Source organism: Ogataea polymorpha (genome assembly GCF_001664045.1).
Source record: "Ogataea polymorpha strain NCYC 495 leu1.1 chromosome Unknown OGAPOscaffold_4, whole genome shotgun sequence".
Lineage (NCBI taxonomy): Eukaryota > Fungi > Ascomycota > Pichiomycetes > Pichiales > Pichiaceae > Ogataea > Ogataea polymorpha.
Genome location: NW_017264701.1, coordinates 184334 through 202717, shown reverse-complemented (window position 1 = coordinate 202717; position 18384 = coordinate 184334). Strand labels below are relative to the sequence as shown.

General features: G+C 48.2%; 11 protein-coding genes across 11 annotated transcripts; 7 read left to right on the top strand and 4 right to left on the bottom strand.

Annotated features, from left to right (window-relative positions):
- Positions 1–143: 143 nt before the first annotated feature.
- OGAPODRAFT_100117 (uncharacterized protein) lies at positions 144–3093 on the top strand (the record flags this gene model as incomplete). The annotated part of the gene is made up of 1 exon (XM_018352955.1): positions 144–3093. The coding sequence occupies one exon, from the start codon at positions 144–146 to the stop codon at positions 3015–3017; it is 2874 nt and encodes a 957-aa protein (XP_018210430.1). The 3' UTR covers positions 3018–3093.
- Positions 3094–3319: 226 nt separating this feature from the next.
- On the top strand, positions 3320–6451 carry OGAPODRAFT_48975 (uncharacterized protein; the record flags this gene model as incomplete). Its single annotated transcript, XM_018355612.1, has 2 exons — positions 3320–3520; positions 3578–6451. 2 exons carry the CDS (start codon positions 3320–3322, stop codon positions 6449–6451), a joined length of 3075 nt encoding a protein of 1024 aa, XP_018210429.1.
- Positions 6452–6662: 211 nt separating this feature from the next.
- OGAPODRAFT_12974 (uncharacterized protein) lies at positions 6663–7541 on the top strand (the record flags this gene model as incomplete). Its single annotated transcript, XM_018353343.1, has 1 exon — positions 6663–7541. The coding sequence occupies one exon, from the start codon at positions 6663–6665 to the stop codon at positions 7539–7541; it is 879 nt and encodes a 292-aa protein (XP_018210428.1).
- A 53-nt stretch (positions 7542–7594) lies between these two features.
- On the bottom strand, positions 7595–8008 carry OGAPODRAFT_8287 (uncharacterized protein; the record flags this gene model as incomplete). Its single annotated transcript, XM_018356655.1, has 2 exons — positions 7595–7844; positions 7881–8008. The coding sequence occupies 2 exons, from the start codon at positions 8006–8008 to the stop codon at positions 7595–7597; spliced, it is 378 nt and encodes a 125-aa protein (XP_018210427.1).
- A 57-nt stretch (positions 8009–8065) lies between these two features.
- OGAPODRAFT_16436 (uncharacterized protein) lies at positions 8066–8831 on the bottom strand. The gene is made up of 2 exons (XM_018354429.1): positions 8745–8831; positions 8066–8709 (listed from the first exon to the last, which is right to left on the bottom strand). Exons 1-2 carry the CDS (start codon positions 8815–8817, stop codon positions 8144–8146), a joined length of 639 nt encoding a protein of 212 aa, XP_018210426.1. The 5' UTR covers positions 8818–8831; the 3' UTR covers positions 8066–8143.
- A 126-nt stretch (positions 8832–8957) lies between these two features.
- Positions 8958–11176, bottom strand: OGAPODRAFT_16435 (uncharacterized protein). Its single transcript, XM_018354428.1, has one exon. It carries the CDS (start codon positions 11138–11140, stop codon positions 9407–9409), a length of 1734 nt encoding a protein of 577 aa, XP_018210424.1. The 5' UTR covers positions 11141–11176; the 3' UTR covers positions 8958–9406.
- On the bottom strand, positions 8996–9307 carry OGAPODRAFT_12972 (uncharacterized protein; the record flags this gene model as incomplete). The annotated part of the gene is made up of 1 exon (XM_018353342.1): positions 8996–9307. The coding sequence occupies one exon, from the start codon at positions 9305–9307 to the stop codon at positions 8996–8998; it is 312 nt and encodes a 103-aa protein (XP_018210425.1).
- Positions 11177–11520: 344 nt separating the features above from the next.
- OGAPODRAFT_16434 (uncharacterized protein) lies at positions 11521–13663 on the top strand. The gene has a single exon (XM_018354427.1). It carries the CDS (start codon positions 11533–11535, stop codon positions 12469–12471), a length of 939 nt encoding a protein of 312 aa, XP_018210422.1. The 5' UTR covers positions 11521–11532; the 3' UTR covers positions 12472–13663.
- Positions 12733–13575, top strand: OGAPODRAFT_24200 (uncharacterized protein; the record flags this gene model as incomplete). The annotated part of the gene is made up of 1 exon (XM_018355266.1): positions 12733–13575. The coding sequence occupies one exon, from the start codon at positions 12733–12735 to the stop codon at positions 13573–13575; it is 843 nt and encodes a 280-aa protein (XP_018210423.1).
- A 57-nt stretch (positions 13664–13720) lies between the features above and the next one.
- On the top strand, positions 13721–16156 carry OGAPODRAFT_16433 (uncharacterized protein). The gene has a single exon (XM_018354426.1). The coding sequence runs from the start codon at positions 13826–13828 to the stop codon at positions 16112–16114; it is 2289 nt and encodes a 762-aa protein (XP_018210421.1). The 5' UTR covers positions 13721–13825; the 3' UTR covers positions 16115–16156.
- Positions 16141–16740, top strand: OGAPODRAFT_93944 (uncharacterized protein; the record flags this gene model as incomplete). The annotated part of the gene is made up of 1 exon (XM_018357437.1): positions 16141–16740. One exon carries the CDS (start codon positions 16141–16143, stop codon positions 16720–16722), a length of 582 nt encoding a protein of 193 aa, XP_018210420.1. The 3' UTR covers positions 16723–16740.
- Positions 16741–18384: the final 1644 nt, after the last annotated feature.

The window sequence follows — 18384 nt, the reverse complement described above, 5'->3', positions numbered from 1 at the left end:
GCATTATTGACTTTCAGAAACCAAACTGGGAGATGTTTAAAGCTAGTGCCGCAGTCCAGTCTCATAAACGCTATTCTCATAGTGTCAAAAGTATTAGGTAAGCACTCGCATATAACTGGATTTGAAATATTTAATCGCTTTCAATGTCAGGGTGTATAGTTCGCGCCGTTGGTTGGAAATACGGCGCCGAAGAACGATTTTTGGGTGTTGCGCCGACCGGCGAGACGGTATCACTATACCAAACCAACAATGACAGCGAAGTGTCGGACGAGGAAATGACGAGGCTTTTCAGCAGAGGAGGTTTCGATAAAATACAGTGTTTACAGTATTCTTCCGACAAGCCAGGTATCACCGGAGTTGGACAGCTGGATGGAAGCGGACATGTTTTTGATATTACGTCTGCACAGACGCCTCCCCTGGTTCTGCGTCCAAAACAGGCTCGTTCGTGCAACAGCATGTCTTTCAATGAGAGAGAGCTGGTCGCTCTGGGTTTCGATCGCGGCCGGCAGGATCACTCTATACAAATCTGGGACCTTGAATCCTGCTCAAGGGCGGGTAAAAACGAAAGCGTGATCCCGCCATTACTCTCGTTTGTGCCAAATGAGAGCGTTTCTTCACTGAGTTTCTGCGAGGGCAGTAACATTATTGCAGGCAGCTACAAGCTTTTACGTGAGTATGACGTGCGCACGAATCAGCCAGTGTACCAATTGAGCACCAGGTGCACTTTGCACATCAATGTGGACCCATTCTACTCGCATTTCTTTGCCTCAGCCAGTGAAGACGGCTCGTTGGCCATTTGGGATCGGCGTAAGCTTGGGGATAGCTCCAGCATGGTGCGTGTCCAGGGCTCTGGGATTACGTCTGACAGTCCTCTTTTGCTATTCAGCAAGCTGCTGAGCGACCAGCGGCGCTCGGGCGGTTCTCCATACCGTTATTCCACCGTGACCCACGGAGAACTGGGGGCTTTGTTTGACGGCGATTTAGTTCGGAGGTGGAAGTTTGGCGTGGTGCCGCCGCTTGAGTCGGAATTGGCCAAGTTTGAGAGCATGGTAGGCCGCAGCAGGGCCGAAGGCACGCTGGTGGCTACTAATTTTCGTCCTACGGACTCGCTCTTCATTTCGCGCGTGAGCGATGCAAAGACCAAATATGAGCGTGTGATATCGTTTGACTACTCGCCAAGTTTCCATTCGCAACAGGGCATTGACCTAGTGTGCATGAGACAGTCCGGAAGCATTTACAAGATGCACGTTGTCGAAAGCCCGACAGGAATGGACTTCAACTCGTTCAACGACCTCACATTCACTGGGCCGGAGGGCACGTGCTCTAAAATGGTGAAGGATGCTGTTGATGAGGAGCAGCCTAGCAGAAGGGCGTCACAAGACGACAGAAACGGCGTACTTGAAGACGTTGCGGACCACAGCGATGGGACAAGCGAGAAGGACTTTACGTCCGATATGGAAGATTCTGAGGACTCGCCTTTTGAAGCGGCCAGGGATAACATGGGACTGAAAGCCGAGGTATTGCTGGGAAACGATATCTGCTCGACGATGAGACGCCGTGCATTGCTGGGCTACGGATCCAATGCCGAGAACAACATGACAATTCTCGAAAACATGAGCTGGCTAGAAACAACTCTGCAGCTGCGCAATGCGTGGAAATGGATTTCCATATCTCATGATCTGGTGGCCTCGGGCAAGATGATTTCTGGTAGCTTCGACTTTGGGTATCTAGGCGTTCTGGGCATTTGGCACATGGAGGAAGGCTTTGCCGAGCAGAAGCGGTACAATGGCGAGGGCAGCTTCACGTCAAGGGAGCTTTTTTCCGCAGCCCGACAAATAGTCGAGAAACGCACGCTCGAAACTAAAATCCTTGCTGCCCCGCTGATAGGTTTCGACGGCGAAAGCGAAAAGGAGATCCAGCGTCGGCTCGCAATGCATGTGATTGGCTGGGATTTTGGTGTCAAGGAGCTTGAAGATAAGTACGAGAACCTCATAGCCAAGGAACACTACGAGCGAGCCGCCGGCTGGGCCGTTTTCCACGGAGACATTTCGCGTGCCATCGACATTCTGGCCAGCTCGAAAAACGAGACATATCGCATAATGTCGACGGCTATTGCGGGTTATTTTGCGTTCCGCGACTCGCAGATCAACACCACTTGGAAAGACCAGTGTCGGAAGCTGTCTTCCGACTTGGAGAATCCGTATTTGCGCGTGATCTTCGGCTACATAGCGGATGGCAATTGGTGGGACGTTCTTGACGACTCGTTCTTGCCTCTGCGTGAAAAGCTGGGCGTTGCGCTGCGTTTTCTTCCCGATAGCGAATTGGATGTTTATTTAACGAGGCTTGCAGAAAACGTCATCAAGAGAGGTGAAATTGAAGGTATTATTCTCACCGGAGTGACCGCCAGGGGAATGGACCTTCTACAGTCATTTGTCGACCGCACAAGCGATATCCAGAGTGCGTGTCTCATTGCCTCTTTTGGCTGCCCAAAATACTTCAGAGACGATCGTGTCGAGGACTGGGTAGAGAACTACCGGTATCTGTTGAATAGCTGGAGCTTGTTCAATGTCAGGGCTAAATTTGACGTGGCAAGAACTAGGCTCTCGCGACAAAACAATGGCGAGACACAAACGATGCCCGTTCCGCGCCAGGTTTACTTGCAATGTACCAACTGTCACAAGAATATCTCAAAGAAAAAGAACACGGGTCCGCAGCTCAAAAATGGCATGTTGCTGCAAAAAGAGTCACCACTGCATACATGTCCCCATTGTGGCCATTCTCTGCCGCGCTGTGCCATCTGTCTGATCACCCAGGGCATTGCCCTGCCAAAAGAGATGTCGCGGGTGGACCACGATGCAGGTGACGATAACCTAACGCTGGAGACGCAGTTCAAAGACTGGTTTAGTTTCTGTTTGTCATGTAACCATGGAATGCATGCGGGGCACGCAGAAGAATGGTTTTCAAAGCACTACATCTGCCCTGTGCCCGACTGTGACTGCCGCTGCAACAACAAATAGCTGGGGAGTTCTTAGGTGGTGTATGGGTGTGTCATCTATTTTTATAAAGTCAAAAATTTCAGCCAGTGTTTATTATTGGGAAGGGATTGAAAGCGTTTTTTATTTATCGTATTTTGAACAAAATCAGCAAGATTTCTCGCCTAATTTTAAAGCAAAATAAAGGTTCTAGTTGTTTGATTCAAGCACTACTAGCAACATTAACTAGCATTTGGGCATAGAATTGGACGGAATCCAACATCAACCTGTTTCATTAGTGCTCTTCATCTCCGGTGATCTGGATCAAGATTAGTTGGCGTTTCCACATGTCTGAAGGAAAAGATCCAGTAATTACTGATATTCTTCGCAAGATCGAGCGCGAGCGCAACATTGCGCTGGGAGCTAGCAACCTGCGCAAAGAAACATCCAATGCGCTCGTTATACAAAAATGTAACACTTCCATTAGAGAGGCCCAGAAAAACATTGAGTATCTGGAACAAACGTTAAAAAAGTTGCGTTTGCAGAAAGTGAACTCGAATGATCGCTTCTCGCCTGCTGAATCGTCGCAGTCACAATCGATAGAGAGCGTTTCCTCTGCCAATGGAATGACTCATCACAACAAGAAACCAATCCATAAACCCACCTTCACAGTTCTCGATCTGCTGAAGTATGAGTGTCCGTCGCTAGGACATAGAATACAGTATATGTTGCAGCAGCTGGAGTTTAAAATTCAGGTTGAGCAGCAGTACAAAGAGGCGAACGAGAAGATTTACAAGTTGTACCAACTGGAAGGTGACCGGCGGAGTATTGCAGCAGCTGCTGATGGCTGTGTCGAAGGTGAGCGAAAGATCCAGCTGATGCGCAAAGCACTGAAACAGTACCAATCGATGTACATTGACATCGATGAAGTCGCTCGTGAGAATGCTGTGATTAACACGTTTAGGAAAAACCCTTTGACAGGAATGTTGTCCATTACAATTTCCACTGTCCGCAATGTTGATCACATTGCATCTCCAGTTTTTACCAGAAATCCGGACTCCATCGTTACTATCAAGATCGACGACGTCGAACGTGGACGGACCAAAGGATCAAGAAATGATAGGTGGAATGAAACATTTGAGATCAACGTTGAAAAAGGAAATGAGGTTGCACTTACCGTGTATGACAAGTCTGGCGACCAGCTGGTGCCTGTTGGCCTTGCTTGGCTGCCCCTGTCAGATATTGCAGAGGAAATTCGCAGAAAGAAGGTTACTAAGGAACGCGGGGGCGACTGGATGATCGGTTCTGCTTTGCAGCAAGGTCCCAGAAGCCAACTCAGTTCTTCGGCATCCAATACGACCATGGAAAGCAGAAGCGATTTACCAGGTCTTTCCTCTGCTTCTGCTAATGGATCCTCGACGGCATCAGCAAGCGATTCAGACACAGTGACCTCGACTTGCTGGTTTGAGTTGGAACCTACGGGTCAGATATTGATCACTATCGGTTTCACAAAGGCCAACGAACACCGCAAAGGAGAACGGTACGCTTTTGGAGGTGGCTTGGGACGTCATGGTGCCATTCGTCAAAGAAAAGAGGAAATTTACGAGCACCACGGCCACAAGTTCGTCCAAAAGCAATTCTACAACATCATGTGCTGTGCAGTTTGTGGCGATTTCCTCAGATACAGTGGATTCCAATGTGAAGATTGCAGATTTTTGTGCCATAAGAAGTGCTACAAGAACGTTATTAATAAGTGCATTTCCAGAACCAGCACAGATTCTGCGCCAGAAGAAACACAGCTCAATCACAGAATTCCTCATAGATTTGAGCAGGTCACAAACAGAGGCACGAAATGGTGTTGTCATTGTGGCTATATTCTTCCATGGGGTAGAAAGAATATTAGAAAGTGTTCTGAGTGTGGTATATTCTGCCATGCTACGTGCTCGCATCTGGTTCCAGACTTCTGTGGTATGTCAATTGAAAAGGCAAGCCAGATTCTGTCTGCTATCAAGTCAACACAGGAGAGCAAGACTACGAAGCCTAAACCTCCAGTTCCTACCCAATCCTCAGCTACTTTAGCCACAACAAGCAGCAAAGCTGCTTCTTCCTTTGGGTCAGATCAGACTAAGGTGGACAATATCTCAACAGCGCAGCATGAGTATCCTAGTACCGCTGTCACAAAGCAAGCGTATCAGAAGCAACAACTGCAAACTAGTCCAGGGCAATATGAGGGTCGCCGGCTTCCAGAAATTCCATTGCAGAATAAGCCTGTACCTCCAACCCCTCAGCAGGCTGGCTCGTATCCAGCTGCACTACCACAATCCAGACCAATCACACAACCAGCTGCACAGCTTGCCCCACAACAATCGGTCCCATCCGCCTCTCAAGAAGTTGCCAAACCTGTTGAAAAAAGATCTCCTGCTAAACAGAGCGGCCCAGCTTCTCACCGTTCCAAACAACGCCGTCATCGTCACAGATATGGTTTGGACGACTTCAATTTTGTGGCTGTTCTTGGTAAGGGTAACTTTGGTAAGGTGATGCTGGCTGAAAGCGTACACACACACAAGCTTTGTGCTATCAAGGTGTTGAAAAAGGACTTCATAATTCAGAACGATGAGGTGGAAAGCACAAAGTCGGAGAAAAGGGTGTTTATGATTGCCAACAAAGGGCAACATCCATTCCTCTTGAATCTACACCAGTGCTTCCAAACTGAGAATCGTATCTACTTTGTTATGGAGTACATCACGGGAGGAGATCTGATGTGGCACGTTCAACAGAAACGCTTCTCTCTGAGAAGAGCACAATTTTATGCGGCCGAAGTTCTTCTTGCGTTGAAGTTCTTACATGAAAACGGCGTTATTTATAGAGACCTCAAGTTGGACAATATCATGTTGAGTGAGTCCGGTCATATTAAGCTGGGTGACTACGGTTTGTGCAAGGAAAATATGTGGTATGGAAACAAAACGTCAACGTTCTGCGGAACACCTGAGCTAATGGCGCCTGAGATCTTGAAAGAACAAGGTTACGACAAGGCTGTTGACTGGTGGGCCTTTGGTGTTTTACTATACCAGATGTTGCTCACCAAGTCTCCATTCAAGGGTGAAGATGAGGACGAGGTGTTCAATGCTATATTGACTGACGAGCCTTTGTACCCTATCAACATGGCTAAGGAAGCTGTTGACATTTTGCAACGTTTGCTGACACGAGACCCTGCGCAGCGTCTTGGTTCTGGAGAGGCGGACGCGCTTGAAATCATGGCCCACCCATATTTCGCAAACATCAATTTCGACGATGTTCTAAATCTGAGAGTGACTCCACCTTATATCCCCGAAATTCGCGACCCGCGTAAACCAGAATGCTTCGATGAGGAATTCACCTCACAGGCAGCAAAACTTACTCCTGTCAACAGTGTTTTATCACCTTCCATGCAAGAAATGTTCAGAGGCTTTACTTACGTCAACGAGGAGAATGCCATTTAAATTCGCGAATTTTACAAAAAAATTTAACACTGCTCAGGTATATCGCGGCACGCAATTCAGTTGACCGATGGTAATAGTGAATACAATTCAAGAGCTATGTAGCTTGGAGCTTGCCAGCTTGGTGAAAAGCACTTTCCAGAAAGCTTTGCAGAATGGACAATTGGTTTTTTCGCCTAGCAAACACGAGCATTACACTGATCCTCAAACAGGTATGGAGTGCGAGTTGATGGTGGTCGAGGGACTTCGCAAACGCCCTATAAATAGACCCACGCAGCCTGGATCTGACGAGAAGATTTCTAGCGACAAGATCGAGCAAGTGAAGGCTAAAAATCCATTTATGAAACCGGAGCCAGAATTGACGCTGATTGATACATTGTTGCATGACTACCGGCTCATTTTGAACAAGTTCCCCAACACGGAAGAGCACTTTTTGATGGTTACGAAAGAGTTCGTCCAGCAGGACACTCTACTGCAGCCTGTGGAATTGGATCTGATGCTCACCATTTTGAGGAAGCTGAACAACTCGGATGACAAGTTTTTTGCATTCTTCAACTCGGGACCTGAGTCAGGTTACTCACAGTTCCATAAACACATTCAATTCATGAAACTGCCGCCTGGTTTCCATGTCTATCAAAATTCGCTAGTCGAAAACAGCGATTTTTACATTCCCACAGAGACGTCGGAGTCCAAGAAGCCGCTTGTGAACAAGAACTTGACGTTCAAACACTTCGTGCTCAAACTGCCAAAAACCTTTGCATCTGAGGAGGAGCAACAGTCGACACTTGCTCTAATGTACATGTATTTATTCAAGCGCGTTCTGAACGTTTTCAGAGAATATGAGGTGGATTCAAGCAAGTTGAGCTATAACTTTCTAATGATGGATAACTGGATGATGATCGTACCTAGACGCAAAGCTTTTTTTGACGGCATTTGGCAAAATAGTCTTGGATTTATGGGTCTTTTCACCACCAAGGACGAAACGATTAAGTCCAAAATTCTTCATCACGGCGCTGGGACTATCCTACGCGAGTGCGGATTCGAATTGGATCCTACTGATGACAACCATAAATATGATGAATACGGTTACTAGAGAATTACCAACTAATGCTATCAACATGTAACATATATTTCTGTTTTATACAGTCAAGCCTTGGCGATGTTGTTGAGCTCTTCCTTTTCGAACTCCTCAGCTTCAGCCTCTAAAATGTATGGAAGCATGTATGGAATGTCCTCCTGTGGCTTCAAAGCCTTGGATGGGGGAAGAACTTTAGCGGACAAGACGAGCTGGTGAGCGGTGATAATTCTGTAATTTCTGGCGTAAGACTCGTCGGCTGGCAATCTGGAAATGACTTTTTGCATGAGTGGGGTCTCTTCAATCATCAAATCGTCGAGTCTGGATGTTAGCTAAGGACAATGTCTTAAAACTTACCTTAGTCCAATTTCTCTGTAGCCGGAAAGGTATGTAAAGGTCTTAGCAACTGGCAGCATGAACTGTCTCAACATTGGAGTCTTGAGAACATAGTCAGCGGCCTTTTTGATGCTGGTAACGGAAGCCATGATTGATTGTTGAGAAAGAAAATTATAAATTTTATTCTCGCGAAAGGTGATTGGCGAAAAAAAGATCCTTTACGTAAGCATTAACGGTATACGTAATACTGCTTAAATGGTTCCGGCGACGCGATGAACACACCACTAGCAGGCACATTGCTGCTCGTTTGTAGAAGGTCTCTGATTCAGGTCTACTGTGCGTCTTCTGCGTTGGCCCTGCTGGCTCAGCTTTTCCTCCAGTGGCAGTTTCAAGGCAATGTCTTTGAAGCAGTCTTTCACCTTCTCCCCCGTCTTAGCACTTACCTCTGCATACATGAGTCCCAGTTCATTGGCAAAGGCCTGTGCCTCGTCTTTACTGATTTTTCGCTCCTCCTCCAAATCAAGTTTATTTCCTACCAGGGCGATCACAATGCCTGAACTTGCTTGTTTCTGAAGCTCTTTGATCCAGTACTTAGCCTTGTCGAGCGACGATTCCTGTGTGATATCAAAAACAACCAGCGCTGCTTGTGCGTTTCTGTAATACATAGAGGCGAGTGATCTGTATCTTTCCTGGCCTGCAGTGTCCCATATCTCAAACTTGACGGTCGTATTAGCGTCAATCTGGATGGTTTGGGTGAGAAAGGCTGCGCCGATGGTAGACTCCCGCGAGTCTGTAAAAGAGTCTTTCACAAATCTGTGGACAATAGAGGATTTTCCCACCGCAGATTCGCCTAGAGCGTTAGCAAGATTGATGTTTTTTACATACCCAGCAAGACAAGCTTAAATTGCGCAAACCTCATGGCCGGCTGGCCGTGTTCCGTCGCTGTGTTGGAGGACATGTCAAGAATCTCGCGAAGATAAGGGAGATAAATATAGGAAAATTAACAAGTCGAAGCAAACACAGCCTTGATTTTTTTGAGGACGGCTTAGCCACAGACTGACTGTTCGAATGATGAAAGTAATTTATGGTTGTGTGTGCATGGGATGGTAAATTTGTCTATGTACACTCTACATCAGCTACTCGTCGATCTTCGCAAGAATCTCCTTGTCACTGAACAATAAATATTCCTCTCCATCAATCTTGACCGGGGATCCACCGAAGCTTGGCAATAACACCTTATCGCCTTTCTTCACGATGGTTGGTACAAGCTCACCCTTGTCGTTTTTGATGCCTGGTCCGTTTGCGACAACTGTACCGAATGCCAGCTTGTCCTGATTCTTCTCAGGTATGTATATACCTGATGCGGTCTTCGAGGCAGCCTTGGCTCTCTGGACGAGGACACGGTCGAACAATGGCTTGATTGAGTTGAGCTTGAGAAGATTAGACATGACAATAATTTCAGGCAACGCCAGTGCTGGCCAAATTATTCTTATATTTCTGGCTCGGAAATTTCGAGAAGCAGTCAGTCTCCGAATTGTCTCCGGCCTTCATGCCATACCGACTTTTTTCAGCATTTTTTCTCTTTTGCGTCTGCTATTGCCTTTTTTCGGCTTCACAATCACAGACGCGCGCGTCTCCACACTGTTCCACAGCTCGTCATGTATAGTGGGTGGCAGTTTGCGCCCGTACAGACACTGGTCGACAAGCCATGTTCCTAGGATGAATTCTTCCTTCGTCAGCGTGCCGTCGTCAAACTCCAGATCGTCGTGCTGATCGTCCTGGTCTTGTTGGCGTGCAAAGTACTCTTTCTTGCGGTGTTCAATCAGAAGGTCCCAGATCCGCTCCAAAGTCTCGTCGCTCAGTCTCGACCTGCGCCAAAGTTCTCTCACAACTAGTCCATGGATCCGTTGACCGGCGTCTGCCACAATGCTTTCCTCTCTGTCATCCACGTAGGATCCCTTGTTGGCTGCCCAGACTCCTTCGTACCGTTTTTTCTCCTCCTCGGTCACGTAATTAGCATCATTGTGATGCTTCCATGGTTTTGTCTCGTTGAAACCCTTTTTCGTATGTTTCTCCTTCCGAAGCGTCGTCTTGAACTTCAAATGCTGGTCCTGCTCAGCAGGTATGGGGTAGGTCGATTGGCTCGAGTCGTGTCGTTGTAAGCCCAGCATACGCTGGAATTTTTTGCCATGCGCCCCTCTCACCAGTCCGTGGTGATGGTGAGGCAACCTGTACTCAGCGACGGGGGACACAGGATACTGGGGCAGCGCTTCGTCCCCACTGGCGGGCATATCGTCAATAGCAGGCTCTGCTGAGGCTGGCTCTTTTAAGAGAGAGGTGCTCTCATTCACTTCAACCGCTGGAGGTGGCTTTCTGGAGAGCGGGCGTTTCGTGTCAAATTTCTCGTTGTCTGAAGGGTTCTGATCATAATAATCGGCTATTGTAGCCGGTTCGGGTAGCTGATTAAGGGCATGTTTCGGGAAGTCGTAGCTGAGGTCCAAGTTGCTGTAGCCAGATGACGGTTCTTCGGGGGCGTCTTTATAAAGGTAATCCTCGTCCTCGGAGATCATGGGCAATGAGAGGGAAGAGTACGAGTTGGATGTGCTGATAGACCCGTCATGAGAGACCTTGGGCGGCGGCGATAGCAGCTTGATGTCATCTTTCAAAGAGGAACTCAAGCTATGCACTGACGACTTGGCAGAGCGGTTGGGCGAGGAATTGTAGTACGGACTTTTAGAAAGCGGATCGGTGTAAAAGTCTGGATGCGGCGGAATGGGGTCGTTGGCACTCGGTAGCTTGGCTGTGCCGAAATTGGGCGATTTTAGGTTGGAAATGGAATGTGACGAGAGACTCACAGGGAGAGGTCTAATGGATGGTGAAGACAGATTCTCGGGAGTAGTGGACAGTTTTGGCTGGCTCGTTGACACCATTAGCGATGGCTTTGACTTGGCGACGACAGAGGCAGCAGCGAGCGCTGCAGACGAGCTGTTGCTGTTCACCGAATCCCAAGTCGTGCGCGAGGCATGCTTACCAGGGGTTGATGGTCTTTTCACCCAGTCTGCAGAGGAGGGCACCGGATTCTGTTTTGATCGCACGGATGACACGCTGCTGGCCGAGCCATCGCTCTTGCGAGGATGCGAGTTTTTAAGGATAGGCTGTGGGTTGGCCTTTTTGGCGCGGGCCAAAGACGCCGCATGCGGGACAATCTCGTTAGCCGAGGCTGTCTGGCTAGACTGCTTCCTGACGGCAGCTTTTGCTGCCAGGGAGGAGTCCATGTTCATAGTGCAAGAGGGCTAGAGGAACAGAGTGTACTTAACAAGGGTCGCAACAGATTTTTAAAATGCTCGATTATGTAATTATTTATGGCAGATGACAGTGGCACCCACCATGGGCGCAAGTTAGACGCTAGTTCAGAGAGGATTCCTTCTAGCAATACAGCTGGAAAACAGAAACTGCTTCAGACACACACTATGCGAACGACCACGTTTCAAGTCCAATTCCGGACGATACGTCAACGGTGTCTTATCCACACAGCCAAGCAAAAATTTTTTTTCAAAAATGGTAATCCTTTTGATTAATGACGATTGGTAACTTTGCCACTGACAAAAAGGCGCTGCCGTTCTCTGAGCAGCACTACTTTTCCTCATATGACCACTTCGGCATCCACGAAGAGATGCTGAAGGATACTGTTCGCACACTGTCGTACAGAAACGCGATAATGAAGAACAGACACCTGTTTAAGGATAAGATTGTTTTGGATGTGGGATGCGGAACGGGGATTCTGTCGATGTTTGCTGCCAGAGCCGGGGCCAAGCACGTCATTGCCGTGGATATGTCGAACATCATTGAGATGGCGCAGCAGATCGTCGACATCAATGGGTTTTCGGACAAGATCACGCTCTTGAGAGGAAAATTGGAAGATGTCGAAATGCCTTACGATAAGGTGGATATCATCATTTCCGAGTGGATGGGTTACTTCCTGCTTTACGAGTCCATGTTGGATACGGTTTTGGTGGCCAGAGACAGATACCTGAAACCAGGCGGGCTGATTTTCCCTGATAAGGCCAACATCCAGGTTGCCCTGATTGAGGATGGCAGCTACAAAGACGAAAGAATCTTTTACTGGGAGGACGTTTATGGATTTGACTATTCGCCGTTTATCCCTCTTGTGATGACTCAGCCTCTCATTGAGACCGTCGAGAACAAGACTGTGGTGACCAACCATTTTAAACTGATTGAATTCGACCTCAACACCGTCACGATTGATGAGCTGGCTTTCCACAAACCATTCAAGCTGACGGCCACCAGAGATGATCTAGCACATGCTTTGGTTGCGTGGTTTGATATCGAGTTCCCTTATGACCAGCCACAGAACAAAGTTGTATTTTCGACGGGTCCGCACGTGAATTACACACACTGGCAGCAGACGATTTTTTATTTGGACCAGGTGCTGGACTTGAAAAAGGGCGAGACGATCGAGGGCTCGCTGGCCTCGAGACCCAACGAGCACAACAACAGAGAGCTGGACATTGAGCTGGAGTGGGACTTTAGAGCCTCGGGCGACCACGACTCGCGCCAGCAACGAGGCAAGTTCAATTACTTCTTGCGGTAACCTAATTAGATGCGTCTCCTGGGGTTGTGATTATGTCAGCCACATGGGGGTTCCAGGATAGAATTTAAAAGTATAGACAGCCCTAAATGGTATCGCCATTGCGAATTGGTACCACGTGGTCTGAATTAGTCTAGTACATTGGCTCCAATAAATAGAAAACAGGCGAGCGAGCTTAAGGTTGTGTTCTTTTTGTTTTCTTGCCGGATGTTTATTTTTGTTCTTCTCCTTGGCAGCATTGTGAGCTGCGCACCCATTGCGCAAATGCCGTTGGTTCGTCCAGCATTGACAACCGAACTGACCAAGGATGTGCTTGTCAAACAAGTCCATTCGCATAACGACTACTGGAGGGAATATCCGTGTCTCACTGCTCTGAGCCTTGGAGTCCAGTCGATCGAGGCTGACGTTTGGGTATTCCCCGAGCTCAACGACTCCACTATGTATGTGGGTCACAACCTTGCATCCTTGACGCGGGACAGAACGCTAGAAAGTCTGTATTTGAACCCTATTTCGGCGCTCCTGGACGCTTTCAACCCGGTCACCCGTGCGAACGAGAAAGCCGGCACTTTGAACGGAGTTTTCGACACAGACTCCGGCGCAACCTTGTACCTGTTTGTGGACATGAAGACGGATGGGCTCGCTACATGGTCATACGTTTACAATGCCCTGGAGCCACTAAGAAAGAAAAATTACTTAACCACCTACAACAGCACAAATGATACTTGGAAACAGGGCCCACTTACCGTAATCGGTACTGGTAAAACACCGTTTGAGAAGGTGCAGAGTCTGGCTGTCAGAGACGTCTTTTTCGACGGAGTTCTAGGCGGCCTCAATGATTCGTTTACAGCCGGTACATCACCGATCGCGTCAAGCTCACTCGAGACGTTGGTGGGCAAGGTGGACAGTATTGACGGCCTCAATGCCAGTCAGATCCAGCGGCTCAATGAGGCCATCAGCGACGCCCACGCCAAGGGCATCTACACGCGGATCTGGGACACTCCGTGGTGGCCTGTCGAGAAGCAGACGAACGTCTGGCGCCAGATTCTGCAGGCCGGCTCAGACTTCTTAAACGCAGACGACCTTGAGTATGCGATCCACTTTCAGTAGACGTTTTTGAGTATAGCTATCGATTATCAAGTCGGTGATTTTTTTGAGGCCCATTACATAAGCTCACATTAAATGTATTTGCTGTGCCACCAGGACAGTTCAGCTTGATTATCTTTTTGTGTTTTCTCAAATTAGCCAGACTTTGTCGATAATCCACAAAGGTACAGCTTCGTCAACAGTCTGACTTGTACACGCGTTCGGCTACTATAATACAGTCATTGGGGAACTCCGGAACGTGCGGATCAGAATCATGTTACAAGCTTTGGGATTAAGAGGTTCTGCTAAGATTCCAGAAGACCAGAAGGTCTCGCGGATTATAACGCAGGCTCTTCAATACGAGAATGCGCTGAAGGCCATGGACTATTTTCTGGACGATAGATCAAGCGAAGGACTCAGGCTTCTTGAGGACCACGACAAATCCGCCATCACCCAGCTGGCATACGCCGTGATTCAATTTATCGAGGCCACACTGGGGTTTGAAGCGGCCACTATGAAAAAGGCAAACGATGCGCTTGTCCTTGCGGAAAACATGTCTTGGAAAGAGAAGACGTTTGCTGAGAAGAACAAGATCCAGACCTCTGCTATATATCCGCCCGGCACCGAATGGGCCGTCACTTACGCGGAGGCAAATCTGCTGAGTGCGCTGCTGATGCTGCTGAGTGAGAGCATGGTCGATAGTGCAAAGGCCCTTTTGAAGCTCAGGCGCGCGTACCACACGTTGGACGAGATCAGCAAGAGTATGGAGCGGAACTCGGTCGAGAACGGGACGAGCAACTCGTCGATGAATAGCGGCTCATCGAGCACGAGCACCGCTTCGTCGCAGCGGTTTGCGGACGTTCCGGGCCTTTCGAGCGAGCAGAGTGTGAAGGACGAGGATGTTATCAAGCGACTCGAGAAACTGTACAAAGTCAGGAAAGCACGCATCGACGGCGAGCACATCGGCAACCCACCAGCATCGGAGTCGCTCAGACACAACTTGGGCTTCAAGGAGAGACAGAAGGGCGAAATAAGCGACACAATGGGTTACACGGTAGAATACGGCAATTCTGACGTACCGACAATCGACGAATTCATCCATTCGGGAGTCAACCTGTGTTTCGGGATTTTGCAGGTTGTTTTGTCTTTGATTCCACCTGCTATTGGAAGAGTTCTATCGGTGGTTGGCTTCAAAGGGTCCCGGGAGCATGGGCTGAAAATGGTCTGGAACGCAGCCAAGGAAAGAAACATTCACGGCGGACTTGGGCTTCTTGCGCTACTGGTGTTTTATGACGGGCCTTTCCAGTTTACGGATGTCGATTTCGATCTTCCGTCCACTATAGAACTGAAAAAGATGAGCTCGCAGTCAAGCCATACGCTTGTCACAACCGAGTCCGTTGGTCGGAAAGCAAAAGTGGAACGTAAGATGGAGCTGGAAAAGATGGCAAGTGTTGGGGACGGTGAGCCAACCTTGCTGCATCCGGGGCCAAAGCTGGTTTCGGTGCTGTTGCACGCCCGAGCTCTGTTCCCAAACGGCAATTTGTGGTTGCTCCAGGAGTCCCGAATGCTTGCCAGCCGTGGTCGGCTGGAGGAGGCTGTGGAGCTGATGGATACTGCGCATAAGTCGGAGATGAAGCAGGTGGATGCTCTTCTGGGCTACGACCGCGCCATGATACTGGCTTTCATGCACAAATTTGATCGTGCGGGCAGAGAATTTTTGGAGCTGGTCAACATCAATTCTTACTCACATTGTCTTTACGTCTACTTTGCTGGAGCGTGTTACTTGGAGTGCTACCGTATGTGCATCACTGGACTGAATATTGAGTCCGACGTCCCAGATAAGGTGGATCTCACAAAAAAAGATTATTATAAAGAACAGGCCGAGAAACATCTCAAGGCAGCTCCGTCGCTGATTGGCAAGAAGAAATTCCAATCCAAGATCCCTCCGTTCGAGAAGTTTATTGCTAGAAAATTGAAGCAGATTGAGAAGACACAGCAAGCCACCGGATTGCCGTTTTTGGATTGCATCGGCACGTCGCTGATCCATGAGCTGGTGTATTTCTGGAACGGCTACAATCGAATGACAGAAGAACAACTCAGACTCTCGATAGAGCTTCTCGGCTACTCGGCCGACGCAATCAAGGACAGGGACCTGGACCTCGAAAACCCAGTCACGCATGAGCCGTATAGCAAGATCAGCGAGGCGCGCGAAGAGGCCATGATCAGGCACACATTGCAGGCGATAACGTTGAGAAGACTGGGAAAAATCGAGGAAGGCAGCAAACTGCTGGACTCTGCGGTCATAAGCAACATGACGGAGAACGGTAAGGTTGGCGTGAACCAGAAACTGCTCAAGTTGACCGAGAACCCATGGCTCTATCCGACTGCATTATACGAAAAGGCGCTTTTTTGCTGGAAGCAGCAAGGATTTGATGGTCTCGAGGAGTCCAAGAACTGGCTCAAAAAGTCTCAGACATATGGGGGTGATGACTACGAGCTAAGCACCCGGGTGTCGATGAAAACGAAAGCCGCTCTCGATAGATTAGAAGACATTCGTATTTAAGGCTAGAAGTAAATAGGTAGTGCACTATGATAAAAATCCACGGTTCAAAAATGACCTACGGGGTTGATATTTTCTTGCCATATTTCATTATGTCTCAAATCAAGGTCTCTGACAAACTACCAACCGATATCAAGCTTTTCTATGTTCCATACTCTCCGGAGCACGAGAACATCTGCTCAATTGCCCTGCCAAAGGAGCTGGATCTGGCCGAACTGGCTCCAGGCAAGACATTGGTGATTGTGGCTGCTCCGGGCGCATTCACTCCAACCTGTACCGAAAGACATATTCCAGCGTTTGTCCAGCACGCCGAGGAACTGAAGAAGAAGGGTGCCGACGAGATCATAGTCCTCACCACCAATGATCCATTCGTCCAGTCGGCTTGGGGTAAGGCCTTGGGCAACTCCAAGGGCGTTGTCAAGTTTGCTACCGATCCATCTGGTGCATTCAGCAAGAAGCTTGGCCTTGCTGTTGATGGTGCCCCATTCGTCACCTACCGTACTGGAAGATACGCTCTGATTGCGAAGGACGGTGTGGTCACCTATGTTGGTGTCGAGACTGGCAAGGACGTTACTGTCAGCAGCTACGAAGCTGTTTTGGAGCATCTGTAGATGTCGGACATAATATTACATGGTGTAAGGTTGTGTATTTTTGCGCACTAACCTAAAAAATAACTAAACTCAAAACAACTAAGTAGTCGGCAAATCTGATGGACGCGAGTTTGGATGAGTTGGAGAGCTGTTTACGGCACATTGAACAGGAATGGCCTGAACTTATGTCCGACAGCTGTAATCCTCTTGAGGTTGTGATGCCGCTGCTTGACAGCTCGTCTCTAGGGATGGCCCACAAACAGCCTCAGTTCTTGGAACTCAAAGATACCTTCAACAAGATTCTCAAACACGCTGTCAACGAGCATTTTGAGGCCTTCAACGATAGCATTGGGTCTTACGGTATCACAGTGGAGACTATTCTTGAATCGCAGTCGAATCTGGAACGGGTTCGTTCTGAGCTAGCTACCGCGTCTTCTCTGATGAGTTCTCCCTCCGAGGTTCTCAAGGAGCTGAACCATCGTCAAAAACAAAGCGGAGACATCATTGACATACTTGAGAAGATCTCTGAAGTAAAAGAGAACCTGGATCAAATCGATAGTTACAATGCAGAGAAGAATTTTAAAAGCGCTCAAGAACTCATAAATACGACGTCGAAACTGGCAGAGCAATACGGCCTTTGGCAAATCGACGCACTTTCTGGACTAGAGCAGACTCTTACTTCACAATCGCAAACACTCTTTGACGCCCTTTTGGAGGAGATCAACGGACTGATCTATTTCAAGATCGACGGGTCTCGCCGTACGGTGTACGACGAGCACGTCAAAAGCCGTCTTATCAAAATGAGTACATCAGATATTGACGATGTTTCGCGAGCGATCAATGACCCATTGTACGAATTCATCCAAAGTCTGACCGAGAACACGGACGAAGGAGTGGCGCCTGGCAAGGATGTGCACACGTTCCAGCTAATTAGGGACTATTTGATGGTTACACATGACCTTGGAAGATTGGACGAGGCACTTGCAGTTTTGGCCGAGAGGGCATTAGACGAGATGAGACTAATGATCAATAGATCGTCGGAAGAAGTTCGAATCAAATATCCTGAGCAGATGGAGCTATCAAAGACCACCGACTTTGATATTTTCGATTTTTCGCTGTTCAACAATATGAGTGGAACAATCTTACAAGAGCTTTTTTCGCTCCTGTTCAAGAGGTGTCTGTCACTGCTACAGAGCCATCGTGCGATTTGGGAAATTTCAAAGATCAATGGTTTTTCTTACGACTTCCAGCAAGTCTGGAGCGCGTTGGAAAAACTGCTAAGTTCGGTCCTTGTGTCTTATTTGGTTGACGAAAGCCTGTTGGACAATGTGGAGAATGCATCAAAACTGGACGACTCTCTTCCCTATGCTAGGCTGCCGAGGGACTACATTGCCAACCGTTCACAGCCAATAATTCAGTTTGCTAAGCTCTCCCTGGATGACAAGCTATTTTCAACAGGAAACGTTCAAGGAGTTTTGAACGATCTATTTTCAGGACAGCTGGACGCAGTGAAGGAAGAGCAAGGGTCTTTCTTTATTGAGAACGAACACACCACGAAAAGAGATGTTCTAGTTGCGCCTAACATATTCAACATGAGTGTCATTATAGAGGACCTGCTTTTTTTCGTCGGCGGCGCCAGCCACGCCTTTCCTCAGGAAGATGGCAAGAAGGTGCTCCAGTTCT